Source organism: Carettochelys insculpta, chromosome 2, assembly GCF_033958435.1.
Source record: "Carettochelys insculpta isolate YL-2023 chromosome 2, ASM3395843v1, whole genome shotgun sequence".
Classification (NCBI taxonomy): domain Eukaryota; kingdom Metazoa; phylum Chordata; order Testudines; family Carettochelyidae; genus Carettochelys; species Carettochelys insculpta.
The window spans coordinates 202,829,791-202,852,322 of record NC_134138.1 but is presented as its reverse complement, the minus strand read 5'-3'; the positions used below and the strand labels follow the sequence as shown (position 1 = coordinate 202,852,322).

Below are 22,532 nucleotides of genomic sequence, written 5' to 3'. Positions count from 1 at the left end.
AATTCTGCTCACATATCTACACCAGCGATATCACAGGACCTAACCACATCAACCCCACCATCAGGGGCTCTTTCACCTGCACGTCTACCAATATAATATATGGCATCATGTGCCAGCAATGCCCCACTGCAATTTACATTGGCTAAACTGGACAGTCTCTACGTAAAAGAGTAAGTGGCTGTAAATCTGACATGAGGAACGGTAACATACAAAAACCTGTAGGAGAGCACTTCAGTCTCCCTGGATGCTCAAGAACAGATTTATAAATAGCAGTCTTATGACAAAAAAAACTTCAGAAATGGACTCCAAAGAGAGACTTCAAAGCTGCAGTTCATTTGCAAATTTGTCTCCATCAACCAAGGATTGAACAGAGACTGGGAGTGGTTGGTCCATTACAAAAGCAGTTTTTCCGCTCTTGATGTTCACACCTCCATAGCAACTACTGCTAATGAGCTACATCCTCCCTGACTGAACTGACTTGATTTCTCCTCTCTTGATGTTCACAACTCCACATGAACTGCTGATAATGGGCCACATCCTCTGTGACTGAAAAGACCTTATCAACTCTGCCCCTTCCCACTCATTCATCTGCTGAAGTGGGTCTTTGACCACAAAAGCTTATGCTCCAAAATATCTGTTCATTTATAAGGTGCCACAGGACTTGTTTTTTGAAGATACAGACTAACTCAGTTACTTCTCTGATGTTTCTTCCTATTTATGTTTTCAGTGATTATAGGATCAAATGACAATAAAACATCATGTCCAAAAACAGTCAGTCTGAAATCTGTCTTGCAGCAGGGCTGTTGGTATCTTTATGCCAGAACCCCCCTCTCCTATCCCATTGCCCCAGGTGAAAACCTCATTGGATGGATCTCTGATCAGAGATGGAAATATTTGGGTGTTACCTTGTGGGTTTTTCTTGAACGACTCCCTCTAAAGGAGGGATATGGTGGGCTGTGGGTTTTGGATGCCACAGCTTCATCAGAACTGCTGATCATGGTGAGGAGTACATGAAGACAGAGAAGAGCGATCATGCCTTTGACTGGTGCTCCACTATCTGATCTACCTCCCATTGATTGGTTTGCAGCCCAGCCTAACACCATTTCCCTTCTCTTCATATTTCCATAAGTGGTTCCCAAGTTCTGCTGGGGTCTGTGCTACAGTACATGCAGCACCAGCGAAGCAGAAACCCCTTCAGCTCTTTGGAGTTCAGTCAGTGAGGATCTCTGATAGGAGGCATCTATATTGGCTAAGGGAGGTGGCGTGATATATAGACACAGACGGTCCCTCCAAGAATGTCAGTTTCTTCAAAGACAATCATGAATACAGTAATTCCTCAATAGAATTTCAATGGGAGCCTCAAGGCCACCATTTCTTCTATGCCAGGCCAAGTTAAATAAGACACAAGACTAATCTGTTTTTTCCCCCCATTTTTCGGGAGTCAAGAATTTGCATGTGTTTAAAAGCAATCAGGGAGCACCGATGGTACCAGGTGGTCCCATCCTGTGTTTCCTGATCATTTTGTGACCAAGCTGTTTTTTTTTGTCATGGCTGTTTTGATGGGTAGTGTTTCATTGTGCAGTAGAGATGTACTTCCTCTAAAGTGTGTGTGCGCGCTTAACAATGATGCCAAAGTGGAAACACACTGATCAGTGTCCTGGTTAGTGAAGGTTGGGGTGAATATTATAAGAAGACCGTTGTTATTTTGTAATCATTATAAAGTATATTAGCCTTCAAGGTTATTGTTAATGCTCCTCTACTACTGTCGGTTACCACATTCATCAAAGTAGAAGAAACTAGCCTCTACCTTTCTCTCTCCCCAAGCTCTTGCCTGGTCTGCACTCACCACGGTAACCATCTTCATTCCCCCAAGATATTAACTTTTATTTTTTTTAAAAATGTGCATTTTTGTACTTGTTAAATGGAGGAAAAAATAATTTGGACTAGTGCATACTTCTCTCCTATTCCATCCTTGAATAGAGACTGAAGCTCAATATGGATTGTATAGAGAGTCACTGAAGTGAACAAGCATTTGTTCCCATGATTAGAAGCTGCAGCTAGACAAATTCAAGCTAGAAATACATTTTAACAATGAAGGTAATTAACTATTAGAACAACCTATCTAGAGATAAGATAGCTTATCCATCAATGGAAGTCCGTAAATCAGGACTGGTTGCCTATTTAAAAGATAAACAGTGGCTCAAGCAAAAATTATAGGCTTGATGCAGAAACTGCTGGGTGGTTTCCTATCCTGTGTTATGGAGGTTAGACTAGATGATTCCTTTCTGGCCTTAAATCTTGTGAATCATCAAGTATTTGTTTAGCACCGCAAACTGTCTTCACTTGTGTCCTAAATCAGAATTTGGATTGCTGTTGCCAGAAGCAACAAAGTGTTAAGTCACTCTACAGACTAGCCCCTTGAAAGAGCATTTCAAATATGTATGGACTATAAAATTTTGCATCTACAGAATGTTGATATTTATCATGTCCTGTGGAGAGTCTTGTTTTGACTGCTATGTTGAATTTGGAAAGCTTAGAATTTTTTTTAAAGGCGCATTCTATTAAAAGGATGTTCAAAGTGAATGTAGTCTTTGTGAAAAGTATCAGTTTGTGAGCACCAGAGAGTCAGTGCCTCTTGTCACTCAAGCCATACAGTATAGGCAGAAGCAGCAAAATATGTTCCTCCCAACCCCCACAGTGATTTGCTTTGACACTGCACAGGTTTCTCTGCTTCCATGTCAATTCAATGCTTTGCATCCCTCCCCTGTGGGTATAAGCTGAGATGGTGTTTCTGTGATTGGCTCATTAGTCCACTCTGAACTTTATGGAGACCGTCGGGTCACATGAGCGACCAATCAGCTTAGAAAGAGTTACAAGTTTCTCATAGACTGATAAACTTTAAGGTCAGAAAGGATCATCATGATCATGTGGTCTAACTTTCTGCACGTTGCCGGCCATAGAAACTCACTCACCCTCTCTTGGTAATAGAACTATAAGCTCTGGCTGAGTTACTGAATTTTTCAGATCATAATTTGAAGATTTCCTGTTTCGGAGAATCCACCATTTACATTAGTTTAAACTAGCAAGTGGCACATGGCCTATGTTTCAGAGGAAGGTGAAATCACCGTAGGATCTCTGCCAATCTAGGGGAAAATTTCTTCCTCACTCCGCAGACACCTGTCAGTCAAACCCAGATCATGTTGGCAAGACCCACAACCCAGACTCCCAAACTTTCTCTAGTAACTGTCAGCATTCCCACCTATTGTCCCGTCTGTCCATTGAAGGTATTTACTGCTAACAGTTGCAGGTAGACTGCTTACAATGGCCTGCAGCCACTGATACCATCCCCTCATAAACTCACCAAGCTTGGTTTTGAGGCCAGTTAGATATTTTGGCTCTCGCTATGCCCCTTGGAAAGCTGTTTGTTTGAGAACTTCACTCCTCCAGTGGATAGAAATCTTCATGTACTTTTGGGCCTAATCTTAGTAATGGTCAGATTCTATCCATTTGTTCTTGTGTCCATGCTGGCAGTTGACTTAAGTATCAGGGAGAGAGAAGAGTTATTTATCCCTCTTATGTATTTATAGAGCAATCACATCTTCCATGAGCCTTCTTTCTTTGCTTAGGCTAAACAAGCTAAGCTCTGTGAGTCTCTCTCATAAGGTTTTCTATTCCTGGGATCATCCTAGTTGCCATTGTCTGCACTTTTCCACTTTGAATTAATCTTTCTTAAATATGAGAGGCTGGAATTACACAGTATGCCAGATGAGATCTCACTAGTTCCTTGTATAATGGTACTAACTCTAATGTGCCTCTACCAGAGGTGAAAGTGGGTCAATGCAGTTGGTTATCAACCAACACAGGGCCAGGTTTTTGCTTCTGTATCAGCAGACCTGTCTAGCTGTAAAAACCTTATAAAAACCTCATGAAATGTAGCCATGTTCTGCTTTTCAAAAGTCTCAATTTTTCCAAGGAAAAGAGGTTTGAACAAAAATTATGAATCGGAGGGAGAGGGTGGGTTTGATTTCTTCCAAGCAAGTTTTTCTTAATATGCCTGAGCAACTGGTGTGCATTTCTGAGTCACACACCCATACTCTTCTCTTTCCCCAAGACCTTCTTTTACAGAAGCAATCATTTTGCACCCACCTTCATTATTTAAGAATTTAGCTTAGTTTTCCCTTGGACTTCTAATTGGAACTTTTCTTAAAAAAAGAGATCTGAAGAATCACATGCTGACTTTAAGAACTATTGAAAAAGAATTGGTAGGCAGTCTTGGACAACCTTTTGTCTGACCATTGGGGCTTGCAGGGGCTAGTGGGTTATGGAAACAGTGACCGTCATGAAGGACTTCAGTTTCATTCAGTATTTCCATGCATGTAAATAAGCTTTTAAAAAGTCAACTCTGTCATGCAGTTCACATTATGAGCTTAATTAAAATGTTGTTCCACCTAAATATCCAATATTGTGCTTCATAACCAAGCTAGAACAGCCTGTTTTCTCTTACCTACCTTCAGACAGGTAGACTAAACATTTAGCCTGGCAAGTTCCTTCATACTGAGCTCTCTCCTTTTTGAGACTATCCGTGAAATTTAATGTGGGTAAGTGTAAGGTAATGCACATTGGGGAAAAATAACCCCAATTATACATGCAATGTGATGGGGGCAAATTTAGATACAACAGATCAGGAAAGCCATCTTGGAATTATAGTGGATAGTTCTCTGAAAACATCCACACAGGTGCAGTGGCAGTCACTAAAGCAAATAGGATGTTAGGAATTATTAAAAAAGGGATAGAGAATAAGACGAAGAATATCGTACTTCCCCTATATAAAACTATGGTACTCCCACATCTTGAGTACTACGTGCAGATGGGGTCTCCTCACCTCAAAAAAATATACTGGCATTAGAAGAAGTTCAGAAAAGGGCAACTAAAATGATTAAGGGTTTGGAAAGGGTCCCATATGAGGAGAGGCTAGAGAGACTGGGACGTTTCAGTCAGAAAAGAGGAGATTGAGGGGCGATATGATTGAGGTATATAAAATCATGAATGGTGTGGAGAAAGTGAATACAGAAGAGTTATTTACTTGTTCCCATAATATAAGAACTAGAGGACACCAAATGAAATTAATGGGTAGCAGGTTCAAAACTAATAAAGTTTTTCTTCACACAGCGCACAGTCAACCTGTGGAACTCCTTGCCAGAGGAGGCTGAGAAGGCCAGCACTCTAACAGAGTTTAAAAAAGAGCTTGATAAATTTTTGGAGGTTAGGTCCATAAATGGCTATTAGCCAAGGGTAAAATATGGTGCCCCTAGCCTTTAGTCAAAGGCTGGAGACAGATGGCAGGAGACAAATCGCTTGATCATTGTCTTCGTATCACCTCCTCTGGGGCACCAGGCATTGGCTACTGTCGGCAGACAGGATACTGGGCTAGATGGACCTTTGGTCTGACCCAGTATGGCCGTTCTTATGTTCTTATATGCTGCATGCTTTAGTACCAGGCCTTTTGGTGCAGACAACTGAAGCACATTGTGTAGTGGCTAAAAGAATCCCTGGCAGGGGGTAAGAAATGTCTTTTCTTGTATGCACACGTGTATGTTTCTTATTGTCAGAATGAGGCTAACCTTTGAACAAGAATGTCATATGCTGGAAAAACACATGCATCTAAATGAGAATGTACCCTTGAAGAAAGCAGTTTAACAGTGCATAAATGTGACTTCCTTGCATTTGACTTCTAGAAACGATGGAAGCGAGAGGATCCTTTGGTCCATTCAGACCTTTAAAGGGTTTGATTATGGAGTGAAATCCAGGTCCCACTGAACTTATGGTGAAATATCCATTTATTTCAATAAGGGTTGGATTTCATTCATGAATTTTATTTTACTTTAAACATGATACCACTCCCCATGGAGAAAATAAATTTGATCAGTATTACTTTATTCCACCACTTTGTTTCTCAAACAGAATTGACTACAGGAAGCTGATTCAGCAACAATTAGGTTACTCAAGGAATCTGTAACATATTAAAAGGAATAGCTAATCAGTGAGATATTCTAACCAAACAACCAGCCGTAGATAAGGGCCGTACTTGTACACCTGTTTCAAAATCTGGCATCACATGGCACTGGGGGCATAACGTGTAAAGAACTCCAAAGTAGAAGTCTGGCTATCAGTCATTTGTTTTTCTGAGCTATGTTCTCCTGTCAATGCATTATATGTAATTTCCATTAGTGTTGGGGGGAATTAGATGCATCTGTCAAGAGAACCAGCCCCCAAGGTATAGCATACTGCTAGTCTTTTTCTCACATTTAACCTGACAGAGACAAATATAGCCATCCATACTGCTGAATTTCAGAAGGCTGTTTTTTGCAAATCTATTCAAAGTGGTTTTGCTCCCAAAAGATTAAATTTCACTCTGACTTTATTTTGAGGAGATTTACTGTTTTAACTGAGCAGATGGATTATGAAAGTAATTTCTTTCTCATGCTTTGCCCATCAGATCTGTCATTCAAACATTGCTGTGCATCAACAAAACTGTTTGCAGAAGGGTCTTTTCACAGGGGAATGGCTCTTTTCAGTCAACAAGATCTGAACAGAACTGCCACAAAAGCTTGTTGGCCCATCAGTGATTGACAGAGAATTTTCTTTTTTGGTAAAAATAAGTCTTTATTCCAATACAATTCATTTTCCAAGTAGATTAACTAGGATGGACCAGGAAAGGAGGCACGTACAGCCTTTAGAAAAATAAACAGTGTTGAATTCTATGGCATTAGTACTATTTCTACTTTTTGTAAACTGGATTTTAGACAAATGCTGTGGTATCTTTGTAAGAAAATATTAGCAATGTGTCCAAAATAGAATTCTTGATGCCACTACCACACTACTGAAATTTGGACAAGTTCAAAATCTAAGCAAAGGACAACATTTTGCAAAGAGTAAGCTCAAACAAGCACTCCTGAGTGTTACTGTGCTTACACTCTAGATCATAGAATCACAGAGCTGGAAGGGACCTCAAGAGGTCATTGAGTCCAGCCCCCTGCCCCAAGCAGGATCAACCCCAACTACGTCATGCCAGCCACGACTATGTCAAGCCAGGACTTAAAAACCTCTAGGGATGGAGATTCCATCACCTCCCTAGGCGATGCATTACAGTGCTTCACCACGCTCCTGGTGAAGTATGTTTTTCCTAATATCCAACCTACTCCTGTCCTTCTGTAACTTCAGACCATTACTCCTTGTTCTGCTATCTGTCACCACTGAGAACAGTTTCTCTATCCCTTTTAGAACACCCCTCCAGGAAGTTGAAGGCTGCTATTAAATTACCCCTCAGTCTTCTCTTCTGTAAACTAAATAAGCCCAAATCCCTCAGCCTCTCCTCATAGGTCATGTGCTCCAGCCCCCTAACCATTTTCATTTACCTCCTCTGAATCTGCTCCAGCACATCCACATACTTTCTATACTGGATGTGGACTCACCAGTGCCGAACAGAGGGGAACAGCAACCTCTCTAGGTCTGCTCAAAATGCTCCCCCTAATGCACCCCAGTATACCATTGGCCTTCTTGTCTACATGGGCACACTGTTTACTCATATCCAGCCTTTCATCCACTATAATCCTTAGGTCCCTTTCCGCTGCACTGCTGCTTAGCCAGTTGGTCCCCGGCCTGTAACAATGCTGGGGATTCTTCTGTCCCAGGTGCAGGACTCTGCACTTCTTGTTGAACCGCATCAAATTTCCCTTGGCCCAATCCTCCATTTGTCCAGGTCACTCTGGATCCTATCTCTACCCTCCAGTGTATCTAGCTCTCTCCCTAGCTTGGTGTCACCTGCAAACTTGATGAGGGTGCAAGCCAGTCCCTCAACCAGGTCGTTGATAAAGATGTTGAACAACACCAGCCTCAGAACCGAGTCTTGGGACACTCCACTTGAAACTGATCACCATCCAGATATTGAGCCATTGATTTTTTTTCAGGCATTTTAACACTGCTCACACAAAAGTACAAATGCATTAATTGCGTCTGGAAAATTAAGTATTTGCACATGTGCATAACTACTGCCAGGTTTGAAGCACAATTGTCTGGTTAATGCATTAAAATACTAATTTTGCACAGGCACCTGTGGTCCTTTACAATAGAGTGATTTGTGTAGCTGATAAATAGGAGTCTCATGAATGTGCTGATATTCATGGAAAGTTTTATAGAAGTTTCAGCTTGATTAATCAACAATATGTATGTGCATATACATCTGTCTCATGGGAATAGTGGAGATTTTCAACATGTGAATCACACACCCCTGTTCCTTGTCGCTGCATTTTTACTGAAGTACATTTGCTCACTCACTTCCAGTCATAGCTGGCTAGATTGAATCAGTCAGACTGAAAGAATAAACTAGTCCTCAGATTCATGAAGCACCCTGTAAACCTGGGCACTCACTCCTGTACGTTCACTGAAGTGCTGCAGAAACAGGCACTGAGGATTCTGGGGTGCATTGATGAAGGAGCTCAGTGGGTAATTATGATTGACAAAAATTTAGACACGTTAGTATGTAGTCCTCTATCTGGTGAGAATAAGTTAAGCAGGAACTCTATAATTTTCTTACTCTAAACTGCATAAACTGAGCCAAAATATTTTGAGGCCTGTCTTATGCCATTTATGTCTCTTGTGCTTCAAAATTATGAAATATCACCAGTGCAGGAATGTGACACTTTTATGGATACAGATGCAGCCCACTCGGGATTATATTTTAGAAGTCCTTTTGATTTTTTTTTTTTAAATCTAACATCAAGTCTTTAGGCCTGATTCTGATCTCTAGTAAATACATTCCCCTTTAAATTAATTAACTTACTCCCAATGTAGTAAGGAGGAAGTTACATCAGAATCAGTCCCTTTAATTTCATCAGACAGGAACTAGAACTATGAAAAATATTCATACCAAAAACCGAAACTTGGGCAAGGTTTACCAAAGTTCACTGACTGACTGGTCAGGCATCTTTCAAGTAAAGCATCATCAGATGCTGGGTGAAAACTGCAGAGCCACCAAGTTTCACAAGGTTTTTCCCCTGTAGCAAGACAACTGGTGGTTTGATTGAAAATTACTTTGTGTCTTTGTGTTTCAGTGTTAGTGTGACTGTGTTAATCCCAGGATATTAGTGGGGTAACTCGCCCACCCCTTTTCTCATTGTGTTTTTATCACGTGCTCTCCAAATTCATGGGGTGCATCTCACCCAAACCAAACACTTGAAGAGAAATAAAGCCATAGCACAGTAATTTTCTCTTGGATTATATCTTCTCATCCAGAAAATCAGTACATTTTACTAACACTAATGCACTGCCCCTCTCCAAATCCATGTGAGGTAAGGACATGTATTATTCCCACTTATAATTAAGGAAACTGTGACACAGAGTTATTAAAGTCAGACTTTTCAAATGCATCCAGTAATTTTGGTTGACTGACTTGAGACACTTGGGCCTGATTTTTTTTTTTTTCCCCCGAGTGCTTAGTAATTGCAGTTGCCAGGGAAATAAATAAGACCTGCAGTTTTTTTACCACCTATGAAAGTCAAGCCCAAATACCTCAATCCTCAAAAGCATTTAGGGAGTTCTGAGGATCTTTGCCTAGGTTTCTCAAAATAAGTATGCAAATATTGTTGCACTCAAAACTGTTCCAACCACAAGTGGTGAAGTCCCTTAAAAATATGGCTTTGGTGATTTGTCCCAGGTCATACAGGAAGTCCATGATAGAGATAACAGAACCACAGACTCCAGACTCTGAGTCTTGCACCTTACCCACAAAACACCCTTCTTCTCATCTGCTCTAAATGAGCTCCTTTTGGAATAGCTAAGAAAATAGTCAATGAGCACTTAGGAAGAGGGGCCAAGGGTACCTACCCTCTACCTGAGGAAATGTTTAATTAGTCTAACAATGTTCAATTTCCTACAATCAAGACAGAGAATATTTTAAATTGGATATCAATAAATACCTGTAAGTGTATGTGAGAGTTGCTGTAGTCGGAGCCACAAAAGTGTGAGTGCTCACAGGGCATGGAAAATTCTACTGAGTACTTATCTTCAAAAGCTGTCCTGTACCTGCAGAATGAGCACAACTACAGGACAAGCATCAGACTAAAACCACTGTGTGTCAAGGTGGCTTGACTTGTAACACGCACCAGTGAGATGCGCCTGGGTATGCTTCTTTCAAAGGCTGCACAGAACTTTGAATTTCTTGGGTTTTTTTTTCCAAGTTATATACCCATAATGTTCCTCAAACAAAGATAAGACTGATGCTTTGCTTTTCCTCTCATTCATAAAGCAGACCAGCCTGACTGAGGATGGGGCGGCAACCATTGCTTTGAATTTCCTGCCTTTTATTTTACTTCGTCACAGCCCTAACGTTGAATATAGAAGTTTGTGCTTCATTTCCTGTGTTTAACTTTTAAAAATGTCATAAAATGTGTATTGTTTGTGAGACCACGGAGAGGGTTTCTTTTAATCCCTTAAGTAAGCAGTATTTAATCCTATGTAGACGGAACCTCAATTAGTTTAGCTAGTTGTAAAATAGTCTTATAAGCTTTTGTGAAAGGCATTTCCTCTTAGGGCAGTCCTTACTGCAATGAAAGATCAGCAAGGCAGCAGCAGTAGTTCCAGGTCAGCTGACTCAGGATTGCAGGCTTAAAAATAGTAGTGTAGATATTTGGGCTTGGGATAAAACCCTGAAAGGGAGTGAGTCTCAGAACCTGGACTCCAGACAGAGCCCACGTGTCTACATGGATACTTTTAGCACCCCTACAGCTTGAGCCCACTGAGTCTGATTGAGTTGACCCAGACTGGGAATCTTGGTTATATGGGTTCATTACAGCTGTACCCTTAGTTTGCACACTTGTCTTTGGGAGCCATTACAGTCTGGTTCTTCCCCTCCCACTCATTCCTGTCATGCTGGGTTCTGCTTCTTAATATCTGTGCTTATAGTAACGCCGAAGTAGTTTCACCACTTCTCCATACAATTAAAACAGAGACGTTCTTCCATTGTGCATAGTAGTTAACTGGGATTTCCAACTCCTAGTTCCACACTCTTGTCTGTTTTCCTTCTGCACATATTATCAGTGCTCCTTAGCAAACAGCAACTTGCCCCACGTGACAATGCTAAATGTTTAACATGCTTGTCACCGTTCATGGCACTTGTACCTTTATTTCCTCACTCAGAGGCACAACAAGGGCACCCACTGTGGGGTGGCAAACTCCCCTGGACATCAGCTCTCTTCGGGCTGCTATTCCAACCCTCCAGGATGAACAGTTCCTTGTGTTCACTGTGTTGTTCTCAGCAGAGACAGGCTGCCCAAGCACATTGGCTTCATTTTTCTTCCATGGCCATTATTGGTGCATACTTGATTTTCCTCATTTGCATACCTCTTTCGAAAGAGGAATGCAAGTATAGATGCACCCTCATGGCAATTACAAGATGGAGGCATGATTCTAGGCTTTAGGCAGAAGGGAGACAGCTGGGAGCCTGGAGATCAAAAGAATGCTGAACTGTTTAAAAAAAGCCTTCTGAAGTAAAGAAGGGTATGGAGTTGCCAGGGCTGACTAGAGAGTTATCAGCTCTGACAGGGAGACAAATTGACCGAGAGAGGAGCTTGGAGGATGAGCTCTAGAAGGAGTTGGTCACTCCAGGGTGCTCACTGGGCAGATGGTTAAACCCTTGGTAAGCTAGGAACATGGAGGAAGTTTTATGAAGTTTTTGCTTAAATATGTTCGTTCTAACCAAATGATACTTTGTTTTAATGAGACTATTTGGTCCCTGCATTATCCACACTCACTGCCCCTGGAGGGAGCACAGCTGTCAAGGTCAGACCTGCAGAAGTAAATTAAGGTTGATATGTGTATGACTGCAACCCAGGGCTTGCTCTGAAGATGGGAGAATTGTTTGATTCCAGCTTAAGAGACTGGAGAGGGCTAGAGGCCTCGACCTAGCAGCGGCATGCTTGGGGAGACTCAGGCCTCTGAAGTGCTGTTAGCCCTGTAACTGGGACACAAAGTGCAGTCTTCCTCATGAAGTGGAAGTTCATTGTGTGCTGTGCTCCCTCACTCTCAAAAGCAACCGGAGAAAAGGCCTTATGGTGACTGAGGAGGCATAGAGTTGAGCACTATGCTCGGGATAGAGGTGAAGCACTCAACTTCCTCCCTTGAGGTTTTTTTCACTGCTGGCAAGAATAGCTTGGCTGCACAGTGGTGCTCTAATTAAGGGCTGGCTCTCAAAGTCTTGAGCCTCCTGGCCATGAGCCTGCAAAACTAAAAGTATGTGGTTTTATGAGGCCTCTGGCAGCCCAAACATTTAAATACTGCAGAACATTTAAACACAGAATTTGATGCAGGTTCTCCTGCTCATCACTTAGAAGTCGTCCCATTAACTTCACTGGTACAAAATCAAGCAGCCTGTGCCTGTATGCACAACACTCGGCAACTGTACTTTGCTGGAATAAGCTCCTTGCATACATAAAACTGCAGATTCACAACTCCTGAGTGCATAAATATTTAAATATTACTGCAGAACACTTTTAAAAAGCCAGTGATACCTCATGGGAAATGGTGAAGACTGTTTTGTAACAGCTCTACTTGCATCATAAATTCTGAGGTGAAGGAGGTGTTACTTCCTTTTTTATTGCACAACTAGAAATAGCTAAAAGATAAACTTTGAATCTTATCTGCTCTGGCTGCCTATTTCCCACCCGAAGTCATCATGTGCTCTTTATGACATGAAAAGCAGCCAATTGTGAAGTCACATCTAGGGGACTAAGGCTGAGCATAGCTGCATTATTTTGCTCACTCCCATATTTTAAAATCTCATAGGCTAAGGAACACTTCTCATGGTGAACAAACTCTCAAATTATCTTCAGAAGGCTTTTTTAATCCCAATCGGCATTTCAGAGGCCAGTGCTGAATAAACCGTCTTGAAGTCTGGTGTCAAATGTGACACAAAAGTATCGCAGACAGTGTGGGAGCTAAAAAGAGAGGAATTTAAACAAATTTCTGATCAACAAGGACACAATTTAAATGTTTGCTATTTAAAATACAAATGTTTAAATAGCGTTTTGTTTTTTTTATTTATAAACTATTTTATGGTGAATTACAGACCATTGGACTCCCACTGTCTGGATCACAGTGATTCACATTTTGACTCCATGCTACCTCTTGTATTAAGCATTGATACAGTTGTAGTACCCAGAGGTACTGAAACCTCATCTGCAGTGAGTGAAGTCTCTGCTCTACAGCTTCAGCTGAGAGCCAGCTGGCCTTTAGCTCATGTGGTAGAGTGCAGGGCTTTAGACCCTGTGCTCGCAGCTCTATCCCTAGTGCTGGCAACCCCAGGTCTGTCAGCATTACACAGTGTTGACAGCTCTCAACTTTTTAATCAAAAGTCTTGCAGTATTTCGTGTTTTTCTTAAAGCCCCAACTCCTAGAGTACTGTGATTTCATGGGAATCTGTTTTCATGTATTAAAACAAAGTTTCTTACTCAGGATTGTGGAGAAAAGCTTGAAAAAGTGACTCAAGTGCACCCTAAAGGCTCAAAAACCAGACAGCAAATAAGGGCCCAATTTTTTTTGAAATAGCATATGATGTTTTCACTGGATAGCAAAAATGCTGGAATCATCCTTCTCCCACCCTGGGGATTCTCATGGCTTGGAGGTCCTGATTAGAAAGTAAAAGGTATTACACCCAGGGCATCATGCTCTTTTCCACGCACACAATGCAGACACTGTAGCACTCAGCCCAAGCGGAACTCTGCTGTGGTGAAGGAGAGGAGAGGGCAGAGCAGGGAAGATGCTCTGTGTGCCATTGTCTCCAGCAAAGCCTGAAGATTTCCATGCCCACATCCAGGCGTGAGGCAGTAGAGCTTGGAGGTGCCCTGTAATGTCTGGTGTACAGCTGTAAAGGGCCCAGACAGTGACAGCATTGACCCTACTGCAACTGTGCTTCCAGGAAGGAGCTAGGCGTACAGTTCTCTCTACCTAATATCTCCTGTCTCACTGCTAAAAGCGACTGACTTCCTGCAAATTCCCAACATCTGTGAAGCTGGCAGAGACAGGTACCCTAAATCCATGCTTCTGCCAGCAGACAGGACAGTCCTACAAGAATTAAACCTGAGTTTTGCTCCTTTGCCCTTCAATCTCCTGGGCTTTTCTACAGCAGGGCAGTCCAGTGCACAGCTACTGTCTTGTGCAGAAATCCTAAGCAATAAAGAACGAGAGAAGAGAAGTGCAGCAATTACATGTTACAAGTTCTGAGTGGGATGTGTTTGCCTTTGAAGTCTCCCCTGAGGCCCCAGGAAGGTTTCCATGTAGATATTCCAGAAGAGGAAAGCGCTGTTAGATTTAGTTTTGTTTACATTTTGTGGGCTTTTCACAGTCCTGCTGTTAGCTCACGGTGCTCAGCAAATACAAACATAAACTGCTCTTTGAGGTCTCAGTGACACTTAGATGTTCACCCACAAGAGAGACAAAGCAAACAATGTAAAGACAGTAGATTTCAGGCTAGGCGCACTGTGCGTATGTGTGTCTGGAAAGACCCAGGTAGGAAATGAATTATGGGGTAAAACTTATTCCATTATCTTTGTTCCCCAAAATACGTAGCACTGATATTCCTAAGACCTTATGCATCTTGAGCTGTGAAGGGATTGTTCCAGGTCAGACCTAATGGTAGATGAGCATGGTCCAAGTATTTCATCTGAATTCACGTTTCTACATATTGCTCTGTGCTTCTGGTGTGAGTGATTGGTGCTATACTGGGTCTGTTGAAAGACCCATGGACAAACAGAATACAGCAACCTTGTTTTTGGACCTAATTAGAGGGCAAACATGCAAAGAAAAGCTGAAATCCATTCTTGCAAATCTGGAGGTCTGAGTTCAAACAAGAGAAACATTACGGCTGGCTCCACACTTGCCCCCAGCTTCAAAAGGAGCGTGTTAATCAGGGCGATGGGAGAATATTAATGAAGTGCTGTGGTGAATATGCAGCACTTCATTAGGCTAATTTTTCCCCCGCGGCAACTTCAAAGCATCAAACTTTGAAATTGCCGCCAGAGAGAATTAGCCTAAGGAAGGGCTGCATATTCACCACAGCACTTAATTAGTATTCTCCTATTGCCCTGATTAACGTACCCCCTTTGAAGTTGGGGGCAAGTGTAGACAAACCCTACCGGATCATATGGGATTGTACTTGCCTTGAAAGCCAGTTTTAGAATGATTTCAAAATAGTCTCTGTTTGTGTATGTACAAATATGTATTTACATGTGCAAGTGTTATAATTCTATGGGCCATTTTATTCATGCAAAATGGAAGGCAGTTTCTGCTTTAAAAAGACCGAATGACATTGTTTGCTCAGCTGAATACAAGAAAGCCTGAGTGTTTACTGCATCATTCCAAGGTTGCTGGAACAGTCAAGTAAGAGTAATGGTGTACATTAAAATAATTCAACTTCCTACCAAAAGAGGTGCAAAGTTCCTGATACTGAACCCTGCCTCTGGACACAGCAGGGGGAGAGTGAGCAATGTATTCTCCTGAAGGAGATCCCTATCAACATTTCTTTCTATGGCCAGTGTGCAGCTTGTTGGAGCCAGCCCTGAGCTACATAGCATGGAAGCAGATGTGAAATCTTCTGGAGTATTGGATATGTTCACATCCAGGGATTTAGTATGGCCTGTTAACAGGATTGAGGGAGGAGTGCTAGAAGCCAAGTTCACATCTGGATGTAGATTTTTTTGGTTCACGGCCCATTGCATAGTTTAAAAGCCACAGATTTTGATTTCAGTGTGTCAAGCTGGATTGGGAAAGAGTCAAACTTCACTTTAACTTCAAATGGAACAGTCATCTGAGCTGTCAGATTAGCCAAAGCTAAAATAATGAATGACACACAGACAACTGTTAGAACAGCATAACAATATCAGAAAAAACATAGCCCATCTTTAAGGCAAAAATGCAAGATAAGACTGCTTGAATGAGGAAACGTCTGTGCCCTGTTTGTTCCTATTGCAGATGTCTGAGTGGAATGGTATGGGGAATAGCGATTAAGACACTTGTCTGCTTGTGCTATGGCTGTCCTTTCCCAAGGAAAATCAAATTGAATTCTTACTGTATGTCCTAAAGCCCTTTTTATTTTTGCTCCTGATTTGAATGCTCTTTAAAATTAAGCTGACTTTGATCATCCAGAATTTTTCTGTTGTCTCCTCACTAGTGATTGACTCATAATGTATGACTCTCTGCCCTTGCTATGGAGTGTTCTTTTGGGATACTTCCCAAACAAAATTTTCCTTTTAATCATGTGCCTTGGAATGCAGATTCGCTGCTTGGGGTGTGTCCAGAGACACTGGCTACATCTACACTATGAGAGAAATTCAGATTTATTAAAAATCAATTTTATAATGCCATTTTTTTAAAATTCGATTTTAAGTATCTTTATTTCTCACAGGCTCCCAGCAAATTTGACATATTGCTTCCACACTGAAATCCCAAAACATTGGCTTTTGCAGCAGTGCATTGTGGGAATCTATCCCACAGTTCCCTCAGCTCCACATTCTGAGCCAGGAGCCAGGTACAGCAGCGCTGTCAGTTTCTTGGTCCCCACATCTTGGGAGACCTGGGAAACTGACAGCACAGCAGCCCTAGTCAGTTTCCCAGCTGCTGCTAGTAGGGAGGAGCTGGGAGCCAGATACTGTGCATAGCTTTGTGGGATACATGCAGGCCTGGGGATGGGCAGGGGACAGTTTGGCAGGTGGTTTGGCTCTGGGGGGCATGGTTTGGGGCTATTTTGTGTTCAGCCCCCTCGAATATGTAAAAAATTGTTGTGTGGCTCCCAGTGAAAAAAGATTGGATGCTCCCTGGTCTTGCCTATTTAGGTCATAGGTTTTTAGTTATATTTTGGACTAGGAGCTGTTTACATACACCAGTAAATGGAGGCACTGATCTTGATTGGGACCTCTAGGAGCTGCTCTAATCCAGCTAATAAATAGTGCCAATAAAATACCTTTTGTGTTTAAGTGAAAGGCACTTTCACGCACAGAGATCAGCAAAACATTTGTAATGAGTAGTTTTTAATAGATTCAGTTGCATTATGGTACATTAGATTGAGCTCTTGAAGACTATTCCTTTGTGTTTGTAAAGCAGCCAGCTCAACAGGACTTTGATTGTGATTGCAGGCTTTAGGAGATATTGCAATGCAATTGAGTCATGGTAATTAATAAGATGAATGTTTACCTATGGCCTAAGTGCTCACCGGTTCTTAACACATTGCCAGAAAGCTTCCCTGAGTGAAAACTCCCAGACAACTTATGTTCTCTTTCCCCTGCCCATAGGGCTTTCCCCTGCAAAGCAGTGGGAGTTTTGCCCTTGGCCTTAATGGCAGTAGGAGCAGAACCACAGGGTGAAATCCACAGCATGCATAAGAAGGAAGCACTGCTTGGCCGAGGGGAGGAGAGTGAATTACCCCTTTCTCTGACCCTCTTATAATGGTGCAGAGAGACACTGAAAATTTTAGCACCAGTACTTTTTTCCCCTGGCATCCAGCCATGTGTATTTAAGTCTGATAGAAAAGCATTTCTAAACATGGTAAATATTTTCAAATTCTAGGGGGAAATATGACTTGCTCCGATCTCCTATTGTATGTTTAGGCCTTTTGTACACCTAGAACTGAATTTAATATAATTTTAATCAACAGGTGGGTACAACAAAAGCATTATAATCAATAACGTCTATCTCTTTCAGTTGGCTCTGTGTGGGCATGCTTTTGTGGGGGAATTTTTATTGAAACAATTATAGCCAGTTTTCTCCATCCTTAGCTGTATATATGTTAAGTAAATATGCCTTTATGTAGGCGTTTTCTGTTGGTTGCAGCAGTGCTGGGATCTCAAAATAGTAATTGAACTAGAAATACGCTTACTTAAAATCACACTTGAGGCCCTCAGTGGGATGAATCGTCTCATCTTCCTTCACTGCTACTCATCCCAGCAGTGACTGCATAAAGGAGCAGTAGCCAAAATGCAGCCCAGGCATCAACTGGAATTCAGAGTGTTACAGGGTATGTCTTCACTGCAGAGTTAGCTCAAGCTGGCTGTAGTCAAGTGAACTGCTCTCAAGTTAAGCCTTGCTCGAGCAAGAGCAGCTGTACTTACAAATGCTCGAATAGCAGAGTGATGGGATCAGCAGCACAAAGTACAGGGATCCACTCACTCTCCCCTGGTTCTTGTCATTCAGCCAGAAAGCAGAAGACCACAACTCCAAAGTGCAAGCAGTGCAATGATTGTTGGGGTTCATTTCCAGCAAGGATGCCCATAACTCTGATGCCTTAGAGCCTTGTTTCCCAGTGTCCTATTCTCCTTCTTTCTTATCAGGCACAGCTATACCCAAAAGGCATTTCCACAGCCCTACCCTTTACAATTTATGGTCAGGTTCTGTTTGAGCCTGGGGGGGAAGGTCTGGGGTCTGTATTCCACCTGTATTGTATCCCATGGGAGGGGTAGAGTGAGGTTGTGCTAGATTCAGGGACAGATATTACTTGGCCGTAAGTATTTTATACCTCCCCACGAATCTCTCCTTGCTCCTCCCGAATGGTGGTTTGACATTGCCTTGACAGTTAACACTGAAGCAGTCTTCAAGTATGGGCTCATATATGATCCTACCACCACGTCCAGGAACACTCTAATGCAGGCAAGTCCACCACCCTGTAATCATTTTTTTGCAGCCCCCAACTAGATGTATATGAAACATCTAAGTGCACCCTGCCCAGGCACTCACGGACAGCCCAAGGACCTCTGCTGCTCATATATGAAGAACAGGCTCCCTGGGGTTTTAATGTGCATGGGACAGACATGGGACAGAAAGGAGCTAGTGTAGATATAGCCAAACAGAAAAGAGAGAGCAGGGAAAAGAAGGAGAAAGGCGGGGTGGAGGTGTGAAAAGAGTTTTGAGTAGGAAAAACCATCCGGAAAGAAGCTGTAAAGAAGAAAACCCATTCAGCCAAGCCATGAGAAAAGCAGGGGCCTGCTCTGCCTGCTGCCGGTGCTGGAGGGGGTGGGGGCTGGAAGGAGTGCTCTTTCTCCTGGGCTTGTGAAGGCATGTGTTTTCTAAGAGCTCAGGGCCTCGCTGGGACTGGCCAGTGGCTTTCTCTGGCTGCTGCCTTTCAGGTCTTTGGATAATAGCCACAGAAGCTCTGAGAGTCTGACTTGGTGTCTCTCCCATCACCTCTTCCTCTATTGGAAGCCACCCAGTCCTACCCAGTGCACCTTTCCTCTCTCCCTGATTCCTCTATGCAGGAAAAAAAATGTTGGATTGTGATGTCTTCTCTGGCTCACTTAAAGCGGGTGGAGGAAAGGGGAATCTCTAACTTCCATATGGAGAGAGAGATGCTGTTCTTGGAACAGGGGAGGGGTTTCACTGTTTTGTGCTCACCCTGTACAAAGATTAAGGAGACACATAAAATCAGCCAAAGCATCATTCAAATCTGGTTGCAATGATTGACAAATCAAATGGAGGTGTTCCTACTTAAGTACACCCTTAGCAACATCAGGGTGTTCCACCAATGAGCTGGTGGTGATCAGTTTCTCTCAGCCCTAATCTTCATTCTCCGAGTCTGTATAACTCCATTCCCCTCAGATACCACTTCTTTAAATTTATTCTTGCTCTTTTTCCTCCCAGCCACAAATCTCAAAGCCCATTCATTCATTCACATTGGCAACTCATGATTTTCCAGTGTGGCAGGTTATCCTCATTTTTAGAGCTGATGAAACTGATGGCACAGAGAGTGCAGAGCTAGCCATAGAATGAAGGCGTCCTGACACCTGGCTTTGCGTGTTCACCACAAGGCCATCTGTCCCTTCTTTCTTGGAGATGTTTTGCCGTTTCTGATTTGGCTTTTCTCCCTCCTCTGCTTTTATCATCAGTGTTTTCGATCTCTTTCTTCCCTCACTGCAAGGTGTATCTTTTGTCAAATTTTCTGAACTGTTAATAAAATTATAAAATAATAAAGTTTATATTAAGTATTAAATTCTCAATTAAAATTCTATATTATATTCAAACAAGACCTAAAAAAAATTATAAAATATACCTAAAACCCAATCTATAGTAATAAATAATTACAACTTTCTGATAGAAGTACATTTTCTTTGGTGGCCCTGAAAGCAATCAGTTTTCGTTTGTGTGGCCCTCAATAGGCTTTGACATGCCTGCTTAGTCTAACTGTTCCAATCTGTTCCCATTATACTAGCAAACCCACCTGGCAAGGCAGAAGCAACATACACAGTGTCATTGTCCTTACACACATTCATAAGGAGCCCTTTGCTCTCACACATTTGGTTAAGAATATAAATACATGAAGAATCAAACAGACAACCAAGACCTAGAAATCTCTCTCAGGCAAAAAGACTGGTCTGACTTCTATATTGTTACTAGAGCTTCTAACAACTACCAGCAGTACTTGAGTTGAAAGCACCATTTTACTTAAGCTAGGGATTTTCCTGTGGGGACAGGCATCAGGTTAGGGGCAACACTCAAGTTATATTTCAAGCTAACAGTGCAATGAAGACAAACCTACAGTGTCCACTCTGGGTTACTGTTATCATGGTTCACTCAAGTAGATTTCAATACTGTCTGATATGCAGATGTTACTATGGTGTTTTATTTTTCTTTCTTCCAGCTGATGGTCTCTCGACTATGGAAAAAATAAATGGAAGTGGATACAAACTGCATGCACTGTGTAAATTCTGTGATGTTAAGGCGACAACATGCACAAACCAAGGTCGCTGCAATAGCAACTGCAGCATCACTTCCATCTGTGAGCATAAGAATGAAATCTGTGTAGCAGTGTGGTGAGTATGTTCTTTTTTTATGGGCTAGAAAGAAGGCAACTTTGAAGTTGCTCTTGTAGTCAAGATATTCAGAATTCCTTTCTGTAACATTCATTCTTAAGCGCTCATCACTGGGACAGACTGTGTTCTCTAGACTCTGAAACTTCTCTGTGCTCAGCACACTGAGAGTTGCTTGAGGTTAACAAAAATTCTAATATGAAATGTCTTGGGTTTTTTTTAAATAGTTCTGTTCCAACTTCTGCTGCTGTTGAGAAAGTCATGTTTTTCCTCAGCCCATTAAATGGCATCCACCCACAGCACTCAGAAAGTGAAAACAGATTTGAAACTCTTTTAAGAGCAGGTCATGTTTGTATTATCTGATGGGAGTGGAGGAAAACAGCATTTTAAATCAAATAATTAAACAGCAAACTGACACTACCATTTAAATTGCATCTGCCTATCACAAGAGCTTTATGTATGTTATATGGGTGGAAGTGTGCTTTACCTGTATACAAGTGTATAGATAAATTAATTCTTTTTGTCCTATCTCTTGTTTAAATATACATAATACATAAATATACATGATACATAAATCTTGGAGATTATTCAACTCTACCTGAGACAAAAGAAACCATGGGCATGTAAAATTCAATGACTCATGACACTTTCCTGAAGTGTTTGATGAATCTAAGCTTTCTGCTCATGGTTAGCTTTAAATGGTTGTTGCACTTCTAATGATGGTGCCAGTTTGGCAATGAAAATTAAAACATTCATAATTCTAAGGAAGGTTAGAAGAGAGAACAGCAAAATAGAGAATGGATTTCAGGAAGTCGGATTTTGGTAAACTTAGAGAGATGGTAGGTAAGGTCCCATGGGAAGCAAAACTGAGGGGGCAAAACAACTGACGAGAGTTAACAGTTTTTCAAAGGGACATTAAGGGTCCCAAAACAAGCTGTTCCTCTGCATAGGAAAGATAGAAAATATGGCAAAAGACCACCTTGGCTTAACCAGGAGATTTTGCATGATCTCACAATAAAAAAGGAATCATATAAAAGTGGAGACTAGGACAAATTACAAAGGATGAATATAGGCAAACAACACAGGAATGGAGGGGGAAGATTAGAAAGGCAAAGGTACAAAATGAGCTCAAATTAGCTACAGGCATAAAGGGAAACAAGAAGACTTTTTATAAATACACTAGAAGCAAGAGGAAGACCAAGGATAGGGTAGTCCCATTGCTCATTGTGGAGGGAGAAACAGTAACAGGAAACTTGGAAATGACAGAGATGCTTAATAACTTCTTTTTTTCCGTCTTCACTCAGAAGTCTGAAGAAGAAATGCCTAACATAGTGGATGCTAGTGGGAAAGGGGTAGGTTTAGAAGATAAAATTTAAAAAAAAAAAAAAAAAGAACAAGCTAAAAATCACTTAGAAAAGTTAGATGTCTGCACGTCACCAGGGCCTGATGAAATGCATCTTAGAATACTCAAGGAGCTGACAGAGGATGTATCTGAGCCTTTAGCTATCATCTTTGGAAAATCATGGGAGACAGGAGAGACTCCATAAGACTGGGAAAGGGCAAATATAGTGCCAGTCTATAAAAAGGAGAATAAAAACAATGCAGGAAACTACAGACCAGTCAGTTTAACTTCTGTGCAAGGAAAGATAATGGAGCAAGTAATTTAAGGAAGTCATCTGCAAACACTTGGAA

General features: G+C 41.7%; 1 protein-coding gene across 2 annotated transcripts in view; it reads left to right on the top strand.

Moving 5' to 3' along the window:
• TGFBR2 (transforming growth factor beta receptor 2) overlaps window positions 1-22,532 on the top strand; it is an 81,669-nt gene that overhangs the window by 8,961 nt on the left and 50,176 nt on the right. For both annotated transcript variants that reach the window (XM_074984400.1, XM_074984398.1), the window contains one exon: window positions 20,672-20,843. In XM_074984400.1, coding sequence (XP_074840501.1) covers window positions 20,672-20,843 — 172 coding nt within the window. The remainder of the gene's footprint in view (window positions 1-20,671; window positions 20,844-22,532) is intronic.